The sequence below is a fragment of the Anoplopoma fimbria genome, unplaced genomic scaffold (genome assembly GCF_027596085.1).
Source record: "Anoplopoma fimbria isolate UVic2021 breed Golden Eagle Sablefish unplaced genomic scaffold, Afim_UVic_2022 Un_contig_12812_pilon_pilon, whole genome shotgun sequence".
Lineage (NCBI taxonomy): Eukaryota > Metazoa > Chordata > Actinopteri > Perciformes > Anoplopomatidae > Anoplopoma > Anoplopoma fimbria.
This window is the reverse complement of record NW_026552705.1, coordinates 1-12218: the sequence shown is the minus strand read 5'-3', so window position 1 is coordinate 12218 and position 12218 is coordinate 1. Positions and strand designations below refer to the sequence as shown.

At 37.0% G+C, this 12218-nt stretch overlaps 1 protein-coding gene across 1 annotated transcript; it reads right to left on the bottom strand.

Moving 5' to 3' along the window:
- Positions 1-967: 967 nt before the first annotated feature.
- LOC129116160 (ecto-ADP-ribosyltransferase 5-like) lies at positions 968-7290 on the bottom strand (the record flags this gene model as incomplete). Its single annotated transcript, XM_054627194.1, is given in 3 exon segments — positions 968-1094; positions 1096-1676; positions 7216-7290. Coding segments are annotated over 3 exon segments (783 nt in total), but the record flags the coding sequence as incomplete, so codon positions are not given.
- Between the last annotated feature and the right edge of the window lie 4928 nt (positions 7291-12218).

Below are 12218 nucleotides of genomic sequence, written 5' to 3'. Positions count from 1 at the left end.
AGTAGGCTGGAGGCTAGTCAACTGAGAAGCAGACTTGGAGCAAGCGGGCTGGAGGATAGCTAACACCATTGTAGTCTCAATAGTTTAAATCAGGTTTTTATTACTCTACAGCAAAAATAGTTACATTACCCTCCTTTACTCAACTCAACAACTCAAAAGCTGCCACACCAACACATCACAACTTCTAGATTTAACATTTAGAAATAAAATAAATGATTGTCTTCTGTCTATTGTAACAGGGGCCAAACGTTCAGGTTATGAAATTTAATGTAAGCAGGTGAATAAAACATTACAGAGGGAAATGGAAACATATACAAGCAACATTATTTCATAAAGCAGTTTAATGACTTTAGTATTCATTCAGCAAAAAGAGGGATTCTGGCATTTTTATTTCAATAAATTCCAATAACCCAAGTCCAAAAAGGTCTCTTAAAAATTGTATAAAGTAAACAGTAATATATTGCTGGAGAAGTGTGTAAAACATAAGCCAAGTATGATCAAGACTTTCCTAAGCATCCATCCATCCATCCATCCATCTTCCGTAACCGCTTATCCAGTTAAGGGTCGCGGGGGTGCTGGAGCCGATCCCAGCTGTCAATGGGCGAAGGCAGGGTACAGTACACCCTGGACAGGTCGCCAGTCTGTCACAGGGCTGACATATATAGACAGACAACCACTCACGCTCACATTCACACCTACGGGCAATTTAGAGTCTTCAATGAACCTAAGCTGCATGTCTTTGGACTGTGGGAGGAAGCCGGAGAACCCGGAGAGAACCCACGCTGACACGGGGAGAACATGCAAACTCCACACAGAAGGTTGTCCAGCCCAAAGCATGACCCAAAGAATTTTAGTATAGGTATGTTACTAATATTTTTTCTCACAATTGTGCAGCACAGATTGCTCTTTCCTCCTGCACTCTCCATACCTATTTTAGTTTAGGTATGTTACTAATATTTTTTCTCACAATTGTGCAGCTCAGATTGCTCTTTCCTCCTGCACTCTCCAAGACAAAGACAACTTTACAATCTCCCAGACCTTTGATTTTAACCGGAAAATTAATTTCCTCTGTTATCTTGAACGTCTCGTAGGGGGATGAGCACCTCTGCCTCATGATCATTAATTGAATAATTTTTCAAGAAAGCACCAGAACAGGTCTTTATTTTAAAGCAGGTCTCTTGACCGAAGCCTGTCAAGTCTGTTCTGAAAGAGCTGGAGGCAAAGTTGCCAAACCGAATTATTTGGTTGACTCTGCCAGTAAACTTATTCCTGGATCGTCTGTAGGTAATGTGACAGGAGTTCTTGTTATTCAAGATCTGTATGGCAGATGTCAGCAGGTAATGCAAAGAATGGTATGAAAATGAGGAGCCATAGATGTTCCTTTCTGTCCGGACTGCCTGATTGAAGTCCGCGTACAAATCATTAGAGGTATAAACACAGATTGCTTGTATGTGATCCTTGGTTAGAGCTTTATCATATCTCTCTTTGAATTTTTTTTCAGTACAATCTTTTGCTTTTTTCCAAGCATTTGTTTTCTTTTCGTTCTCTAAGTATTTGTCCTTGACTATTTTCATCATTGCTTCATTGCAGCCGAAATACATGTCATCAACCGAATCTTCAACCATGCTCAATGGGATGCCTTCATTGTTACCTCGTGGTGTGAGGTTCAAATGGATCTAAAAGAGAAACAAAGAGAAAGTAGAAGATAAAACATCATTAAAACACACTAGCCGTTTTTCCATTAAATTGACAAGTTAATTTTGAGCAAACATTTGAAATGTCGCAAAAATAAAGAATTACAAATTAAGAGAGTTTCCATCAACTGTTTTGGAGGGAATAAATATGGCTACAGTGTATTTGGTCAGAAGTTAGGCTACTTATGGCTGTAATCCGCCAGTAAACAAAGAAGAAGAAGTAGAGGTTGCAAGCCAGAAACAAAACAACTCCACTCAGCCATCTTACGATCTAGGACAGAAATATGGAGAGAGGTCTTCAGAAATTTGTTAGGACAATTGGACAAGTTTTAATTGTTCTGAAAAGGTGTACAGCCTAACTGGGTAACTGATTCCCCCTCCCAGTTTGGGTAAGGCACTGGAAAAGCAGAGCACCACAACAATCTGAGCCAACCAAGTTAGTAAATCACATAAGATTGAACAACATTGAAAAATGCTCACTGGGAACCTTCACTGGAAACGAGCCACAACTTAACCGTGTGTGCTCGTTAGATGAACTCCACACTATCTCAAGGCCTCCATTACAGCAAATATATAAAAACAATTGTCACAGCTTATCTTTGATGCTTAAGAAACTTCATGAAATGGTGTTAAAGTCCCAACATTTACTGTGGGACTGCAAAGACTGCATCAAGAAGCTGCTCAGACCTCTTCGGTGAATGAATACAGACTTTTAACCTTCATTAATCTTTGAAAAGATTCATTTTTTAACATTTCTTTTTTTCAAAGAGAGGAAACTCTGGACTAAATTTATTTTACCTACTTTATTTTATTTGCATTTTTAAAAGTGTAGGACTCATCATAGGACTCAAAGGATAGCAGAGGAAGTTATCTTGCACACACCACTTCCACTTCACACAAAGTCTTTCTCTTTCACACTCTAACCACACTGATGACTTCCTTCTGCATCCCCTTTGTGGTCACAGAAGAAGGTGTGTAACATGTCAGTAATCTTTTCTTGTGTCTCCTACATGATACAATTCTTCTTTAAGGTCAAGTGTATGGATTCACTCACTGTGAAGCTATTAGATGTATGATTAAAGGTATATAGTGACTGCAGTTCTGTTTCAACCCTCCTGAAGCTTCATTCTAAATATTCCCCAAAAAAATAAAAATAAACAAGTAGTCTAATTGTCAAAAAGTACTTGCTTTACATTTTAGTGCATTAACTTTCTTGTGTTGGTTGTTTTTTGATGTAAAGTTATAAAATACTTGTTGCTTGAGTATTGCACTTAAGCATATTTTTTTTAAGTACGACTTTGCTTTAGCAAGTCATTTTACTCCACTACTTTGCAAAGGTGAATTTGTCCTCTGTTGCATGACAATAGATAAAATGTAAAAAACGTTTTTTACAAAAAACTACAATCAGCTCTTAAATATGACAAACTTCTAAGGATTTAAGTTAAGTTGAGTTTATGGGGTATTTAAATCAGCAACAGACTTTGTGTATTTTTTAACAAGTTACAGCTGTGATCACATGCAATCTTCTCCTCAGCCACAGAGTGAAGGCATATTAGCATTTTCTGTAAGCATGACAGTTTGGACAAAAAATAACTGACAAATTATAATAAAAAGACAAATAAATAAATAAAGAATCTGTACCGCCTCACAATGAGATATTGGTGATGAATCAGTGGTTGTTGAATTACTTTAGGGGTGGGATTGTGTCAGTTCCTTGAAGCTGCAGCAGATGTGTCATTTATCTGGTAGAAACAGATACAGATTCTTTAACCAAATCATCTCTTTTTACCCCGCACCCCTTTCTTCATGCATTAGGAGAACCCAACACGATGCATGTGAATTAGATGAATTAGCTGGACTGACAGGACTCTGGAGGTCCCGCATTTTATCAGTGTATCACCGAAGCCCTTATTTTTTCAGACCTGAAACCAAAATATAGCCAACTTGTGATCCAGACTGAATCATTTCTACAGATGGAAAAAATGATGTCGAGAAGGACTGACTAGTTTTATACGATGATGTAGTATGTTCTGATGGTTTTGGAACTACTTTCAAAGTCTGATCTCCGTATACATCCAAACCTATGACTGGACCATCTCTTACCTACCGTCCGCCTGGTCCGTTCTTGTGAATTCAATATGTCAGGAACACTTGGTGGGAACTTCTTCAAATTTAGCACAAATGTTGACTTTGGCACAACCATGAAATGATTAGAATTTGGAGGTCAAAGGTCAAAATCACTAGGACCTCACAAAACATGTTATTGGATATAACTCATACATTCTTCATTCTAATAATTACAATTATTAATATTGTGTCTTTATTTGCATTTTTTTTAATATCCTTATGATTAAATTGAAAAAAAAAAGATTGTATTATCGATTGTCTCTGACATCTCACACAACTGGTCTGGTTATGCGGAACTTTCTCACACTGTGTCCAGGGGTGAAAATATGTATTACACAAACAAGTATTTTAGGGATACAGCAAACGAAGATTGGCATTGAACACACCATCCCACTAAACAACAGGTGGCACTATAGTATGATTTGTATGCTGCAATGTGCCAGCAAAGATGGGGAAGAAGAAAAGCGCAAGCTGGTAAACATGGAGGTAAACAGCGCTGGATTTAATTTGCTTAAAAAAATCCAAGTTTACAAATGTTTTATGAGGAATGAAATGCAATCCACACATTTGTCAGACCTTAAGGAAAGACACAACGCGTTTCGGTGAGTAACACTAAATTAAAACTTAAGTTTTGATTGAATAAAAGAAAATCCCTCAGAGCACCTTTGACCAGAGTGTGTGATGTGTATAGTTAACATTATATGTATTATATTATTGATCTAGTTGCTACTGCTGCTGTGTTATACTGATGATGTTGTGCTGTTATGTTATTGTGACACAGCTAGCTTTTTTTGTGATTGTTTTCAGTGTTTGCACCCTGTTTCAGAAAGCAGGTTGAACACACTCTGAGCTTAACCCTGAACTCTGAGTTGACTAACCCTGAGATGGAAAACTCTGCGTTTTCTCTTCAAGAACAGCTGATAAGAGTTTGTTCAATCAACTCTGAGTTTGTTCACTCTGAGTTAGGCTCCTGCGTGCTGAGTTAAAGATGCCATCATCAATGGAGCTCCGATTTCACGATTCACCATGGCAACAATATAACAACCAGCCTCCTTTTTTAAGTAAGAGGAAGTAGAGATCTTAATGCATGTAAGATATACATGGACTGTGCAAATTTACATTCAAAAAAATTGTGTATTAGCCTGGGGTTTTCATTTTGAACATATATGTTGGCCTTAATTTGGTGGCTCAACTGAATATGAAAAATATAGTTGAAAATTTAAAACTATAATGTTTTGGGAGATTAAAGGTTAAAATGTAGTGGATTTGAAATGGCTTTATTCCAGCTACCTCAACAAATGTATTGAAGTTTAACACCTTTTCTAAAATGCTAAAACACATTCACTATACGGAGCCTATAAAACTCACTTTCAAACTACATTCTACAGCCGCACCACGATCCTGGTCACTGAAATATTATTTTATAATCTCCATTAGTATAGAAATGATTACCACGGTAACAGACCCAGAGTTAAAGTTACCTATCTTCCTGAGACTTAATACTCAGAGTTTCCCTCATCTGAGGGTTAACTTTTGTTTACACAAAACCTGCTTTCTGAAACAGGGCCCAGGAACTCTGCACTTTTTTACTTTGTGGGTACAGTAAATGACTTACTAAACAGTTATGTGTTGTTGAATGTTGACTTAATGTTATACTGTTTGGCCAGATGAACTAGAGCTCCAGCATATTGGCTTTATTAAGAAGGGTCAATTATCAATAGTGGATAAGAAGTGATAGTGAAAGTAAAGTCTCTGTGTAGGATTTGAAAGCTCTTTCTTTTGGCTCCATCTGATGGTCATATTAAGAATTACACCGTGGTAAACAGCAGCTGTCTGGACATGGGTTTCCGGGTGACAATGGTTTTACTCTGTAATTAATTATCTACATCCAGGTTAGCATAAAGATGAGGATATTTTTGTTGTACTCATGTATGTTAAAGAGTAACAAATGATGTATATCTGAAATCATTTTTGCCCACACTATTTTATTATGATTTTTAAACTACACTACATTTTGTTACCCGTTGAGATCAGATCTCAGGGATCACCAACATTTAAAGATTGCATTGTGTGTAACCTTTTGAGGCTACTCGCTGATATTCTCTAACTAATCTCGTTTGGCCTAAACGATAATAAGTAAAGTTGATATCTCACAAGATCAACAGATGTTCACTAAAAATAAGGCTTGAAAGAATAATTCTAAGATGCTCAAAGGAGTTTGAGGAGGAAAAATACTGGCAAAACTTCTGTTTCTAAAAATAAAATAACACGTGTTGGGATCTCCGTCAGACTAAAAACATACACCTAACATAGAACAACGAAAAAGAAGAGGAAAAACGAAATAAGAGAGCGAACAAAGGACGCCTCCTGGTTTTATCTGTTCAAGATAGGCGTGAAGTAGCAGGGGTGGCTTGATTTTATGGCTTTGTTTTTGGCCAACATTTCGGATTCCTTTGTTTCTTAGTTTCGATGTGTTCTAGTTTGGTGATTTAACTAACCTGACATTTTAAACAAATAACCCACATACTTTTCTTCACTATGAGTTTAACAGACCTTACACACTTGTACGGATACAGAGATGGCATTTAAGTTATATACATTTGGTATACAGGATTAACAGAGGTCATGCGTGTTAGATATGTGTATTTCCAAGTGACCACTGGAGGGCAGTATGGTCACATGATGAATGATTTTAACTCTGTTTTCCACTCCACAATTATGGGAAAAAGATGTGTCCTCCTGAAATCAAATGACCAATACTTTGGTTGGGGTTATTGAAGGTTTCACAGACTTGTGCAGTATTATACAGGGATACAAGGGCTTGTTGCAGAGATACCAAGGGTCAGTTCCTTGACCCAAGTAGTTTATGATGTGACCTGGGAAGACCAGATGTTCAGTTATCAGATAGAAAAGAGAGGGGGAGGAGAGAAAGAAGGTTATTCATTGGTTCAGATTTTCCGGGCTGACTTTGTATCTTGACTTGAGATCTTCCTCTCAGCGTGTGTCAACATTGACGCCTTTACGGCTGAAGAGAGGGGGAGAAGAATGCTTCGGGGAACAAATGGAGGAGCTTCCATTTGTTAGTTATGCCAGGCTCGTCCAGCCTCACTACATAGTCATACAGCGATCCACCATCACACATTTTATTGAGTAAAGGCCCGAACCCTCAAAGTTCAGTGACAATAGAACTGAAGATTGCTACTTTCTCAAGCAAGGTTTTATTTACTATTATTTGCTTGATCTCTAAATTAAGAGCATTTATAGTTCAATTTATTCTCTTGTTTTGCTTTTGCCACAAAACCATGTGTGAGCAAACATTATTGTGTAAACATCCTTCACTGTTAACATTTGTGATTTGTTTGGGAAATTTCAATGATATGCATGTTCCACTTACCGTCATGGAGTCTACAGGCAGCCTCAAGCAAAGGAGCAAACATAATGGTGGAAAGATCAACATGTTACCCTTCATCACTGCAGTCAGGAAAACTGTTGAATCTATGCCCACACACACACACACACACACACACACACACACACACACACACACACACACACACACACACACACACACACACACACACACACACACACACACACACACACACACACACACACACACACAACAAGTCAACACCAGTGAACTACATCACACTTTACTAGTAACCGAGGTTGGGTCAGATTAGAGTGGAATGTAGTCAGTAACTGAATACAAATTACATGTCATTGTTTTGTAATTAGTAACATATCCATGTGATTACAAAAAAACGTAATCTAATCTGAATATTTTTGTTTTACTTAAAAAACTAATATTGAAAATAGTAGAATTTATACCAAAAAATGGAAGCAGCCATACAAGATTGCACAGTTATATTAAATTATCAATACAAAAACACATACTGGCACAAAGTGCAGGTACAGTGTGAATTAAATAAGATGTGGGATGCTGTTTCTTTTGTATACAAAAACAAATATTAGTAAAATGACCATAACCTGACAGGAGTAACTCACTTTGATATACAGTAGAACATATTCAGCATTTGGATGAATTAAATGCTTACAAAAACATTCTGGCATAAACGCATGAATTAAAGACGTAATTAAAATGTAATCCAGTAATTCTTGACAATGTATCTTTTTTTCAAATTTAATCTGGGCTGATTATAGCTCCTTTTTAAAATAAATCAGATTACCTAATCCCGAATACACGTAGTCAATAACTATTCAACCTTGTTAGTAACACGCAGATATATTAAAACAGTGTCAGAGTAAATGCTAACACTATTTCAGAAAAAAAAAAAGTATGGTACTCAGAAGTTGATTTGAAATTGTAACTCACCAGCCTTCAGGATGAGAAGATGTTGTGCACTAAGTGAAGCCCTCAGGTCAAAGGTTTTGATCAGACAACCGGTCCTCAGCAGGTGTTCAGACAACCGGTTCTCAGCAGGTGTTCAGGACTAATGGTCAACTTTATATATACCTTGCCCTCATGGACAGACAACTCACGTGTATAATTTGCACATTTCCATGTTCTCAAATAAAAAATTTTACTTTTATATTATGTCTTCTGTGCTGTTAATTTATCTCGGACTTTCTCAGCGACATGGAAGGATGATTAGTCTATCTTCTTTTAAATTCACATAATTTGCAAGAGAAATCATGTATCTCACAGGTATCTACAACGTGTTTTACATGTTGTAACAGACACGAAGCACGGCCGTGGCCCTGTATGCAAACTTACAGGTGTTGGAGGTTGTCACCCAGAAAACTACTACAGAAATGTTGAACGCTGCTATAATAAACACATTGAGTACAATAGTATAAGTATATATTAAGACAACCATAACCGTTGTGAAAAGTTAACTGTACATTTAGATAGAAGCTTACTCGTATTTCTATGGCAGCATGTTAAATGGACTGCAAATATATAATGACACTGAGGTCACATTTTAAATATGCCATTATACATGTATTATGTAATTATATTATTTTATTTTCTAATCTGTTCTATTATATCCTACACTCTACTGTGTCACCTACAGATGTAAAATGTAATATAAACATACAAATGTTAAATGTTAAAGCAGCGATACAGTTTTGCTGTAATTTTAAACCAAAATTAAAGAGATTACTTGTAATCAAACAAAAGTAATGTTAACATTTACTGTTAATTACCAAATCCTATGTTTCCTTGAGCTCCTAGAAACATGCAGTAATCAACAAATAAAGGTAAAAACACATAGAGTACATTATAAGCAATTGTGCTAAAATAATAGGGATGCATACATGTTCTAAGAATAATAAACTTGAGTTAACTGCAGATACAGGTAAAGATAGGTGAGTAACGGTCTAATTGAGTTTAACTTACATTAAAAAGTCAGGGCTGAAGACTTACATCAGAGAAAAACACAAACGGGCCAATTTGTACATTTCCTCTTTTTCTGGTGTAGTAGGGTATTTAAATAGATAAATCCTATGATAATATCCTAAATGTAAAAGTTTATTAGTGCTAGAAGTTGTTATTTTCCTTAAATAAATACATGGGAACATTATGGTGAAAAGAACAGTTGCCTCTAAATACATTTTATATACTGGCTTTTCATTTCTCTAACATGCATCCATTCCTCCTTTGGTTATTTTTTCTCAAGTCATTTTAGACTCACAAAAAATCTTATCTTATGCCTTTCTTATTTCTTTTACGTGTAATTTAATTGTACATTTTCAGTTTTTTTGGTTAACTTTCAACCTGCAAATTGCTATGTTCTGAAAAGGACATGTCAATGAAGGTGTTATTATTCACTGAATGAGAAGGTACATTACACTTTTATAGTAAGCAGCTGTTGATGAAGGGAAATCAAGGCGTGCAAGATTGGACAGCATAGAAGAGTCAGACAAGAAGGAGTACATTAGAACATGATCATAAAAGGAGCAGTCAAGTGATGATACAACACTGAATTAGCTTTTAGACACAGACAGTGCAAGTTACACATGTTAAGTTTTCATCTACAAAAGTGGTTCTCTCTTTTAACAAGATACTATTTTTTGTGAAACAGTCAAGCTCTGTCTTTTAAGAGATTTTCTTGGGACACAAATGTTGTTTCAGAAGTGGGGTTGGCACAGAGTGGGTGAGGGTCGGCTGTGGCTCAGTGGGAAGAGCGGAATGTCCTTAATAGACAAGGTTGAGGTTCAATTCCTGGCTCCTACTGTCTGCATGTCAAAGTGCTCTTTATCAAGACACTGAAACCAAATTTGCTCCCCTGGCGCTTTAAAAAATGCTTTGGCTAAAGGCTATGCCTAGTTTCGAATGATGATTAGAAACCAAATAATATCCATTAGTAATTCACTGACAAGCAAAACCTGTAGATGTGTGTCTCTGATTTTAGCTAAAAGGTTGTGGTGTTTATCAGCTCTTAGGGTGAATGGAGATTGAAATATACAGAGCTGCATGCAGCAACCATGTAAAGGTGGTTGATGGAGCCTAATAGGTTTTCTGTTTAAGTTTATTGTTTTGCACAACGTTCTTCCTTGTTCGACAGATTTGAAAATGTTTCCATATACTTTTTTTTTCTTTTCAGTTTTTATTTGTCCATTAGTTTAATAGCAGTCAATCAATGGCATCATTAACAGCATCCTCAAACATGCTCATTGTGATGGTGTATTTGGCAATGATGTATTTGGTTTAAACAAACATCTAGGTCATTCTTGATAGACTTAAAGGACCATAATGGTGGTTCAGCAGGTTTTAATCCATTAGAGGACAATATACAAGTCAAGAAGCAGAAATAAGAAATTTGAAATCCACCACAGTGAATCTTTTGAAACTTAACCCAAAAGCTCTCAAATATGTTTCAGCAGTGCACAGCTGTAAGTGTGTCAATAATGAATTCAAAAGTAGTGTATTGCACACTTTTATTTTAAAAGTACTGCTATATGAACAAAAGTGCAATAACATTTGGTTTGCAAACAATTTAAACAAATAAGGTGCTTTTTAACAGCAGTATTCCCTTTACACAGTAGCAGTTAAAATATTTCTTGTAAATCTCAACTTAAACATTAATGTAATCAGTGTGCTGACTTTATTTGAAACGTTCCACTGCTGTGCAACATGAATAAAATGTTCTCGCACGTTTCAGCAAAATGTCTGTCTTCTGTTTCCATTACAGTCAGAGCACGTGAATGCAGCTCCCACTGTTCATCAATATAATGCACTGTAACTCCGAGGTCATTATGGTTACCCAGCGATGCCCAGTAGTCTCCAGTGAGCGCAATAGTTGGTGCACGTTGTAACGCAGTCACTTTTGTAGTCCTCATACAACTCGTGTATTGTTCTTGTGATGGTGCGTCTTGAGGAGGCTCATACGTGCAGTCATTCGTTGCGATCCTAACAACGTTTCAGTACTCCGGTGATAAGAAAATTCAACTTTGCAGTGGTTACAAATAACTTTGGTTCTATCAATGAAAATGTCCATGTAAGAGTTTGGTACCTTTCTCCATTTTTCTGTCCCCGCCCGACACTATGGGTACATCCCAAGACAATACTGATCAACATCCCACCCCTCCTGTGACCCATGGTTTGTCTGTATGTGTATGCAGAGCCAGTGAGCAACGGACTTTCAAAATAATAATAATAATAATAATAAATTAAAAAAAACTGCGTTAATGCGCGATAAAATAATTGTCGGTGTTAATAAATAATGCGTTAACGCGATAATAACAGCCCTAATACAAAGTATTCTTCACATTACCTGGTTCACTTCAACACCGCGGAATCTGTGCTAGCTGACGCATTGTGTGTCTGTGCTTGTGTCTAGTGTGTAGTTGGAGGAATTCAGCCCGATAGAGAAAGAAGTGGAAATGCTTGTTTTATCATGATATTAAATTACACCAAACATTCAAAACTACGAATAAAAGCACAAGTAACGTCGGAGCTTATCAATAGTTTACTTTAATAATCCAGGGAACATTCAATACAGAGTTTCGGTAGCAATCCTTATCCTTATGTAATTGAAAAACAAGAACGGCTCTCGCTAAGCAGTGTTCTTAAGTGTGTCGTATCTTTCATGCGACAGTGCTGTTGAAGTGATGAGGAAGGATGCTCTGCGGACACCGTTCTTGCTGGTATAATAAAGTTTATTACAAACAAGCAACACATGTCATGACGGACGTCTAGAGCGCCCGGAGGTCTCGAGTCGAATCTGAAAGCCCTGCCTTTCGGGCTCTCGCACCTCCTTATATAGGGTACATGTTCTGCAACATTTGGGCTGAAGTCAAGACCATGTATGGGGCTCCGTCATTCTACACATCTACCCTTCGGCCCCTGGTATCCTGCACATCTGCTTCTTATATAAGACAAAGACACTTGGGGCCTTCGCTGTATTGTGCAAGACCTGAAAATATACC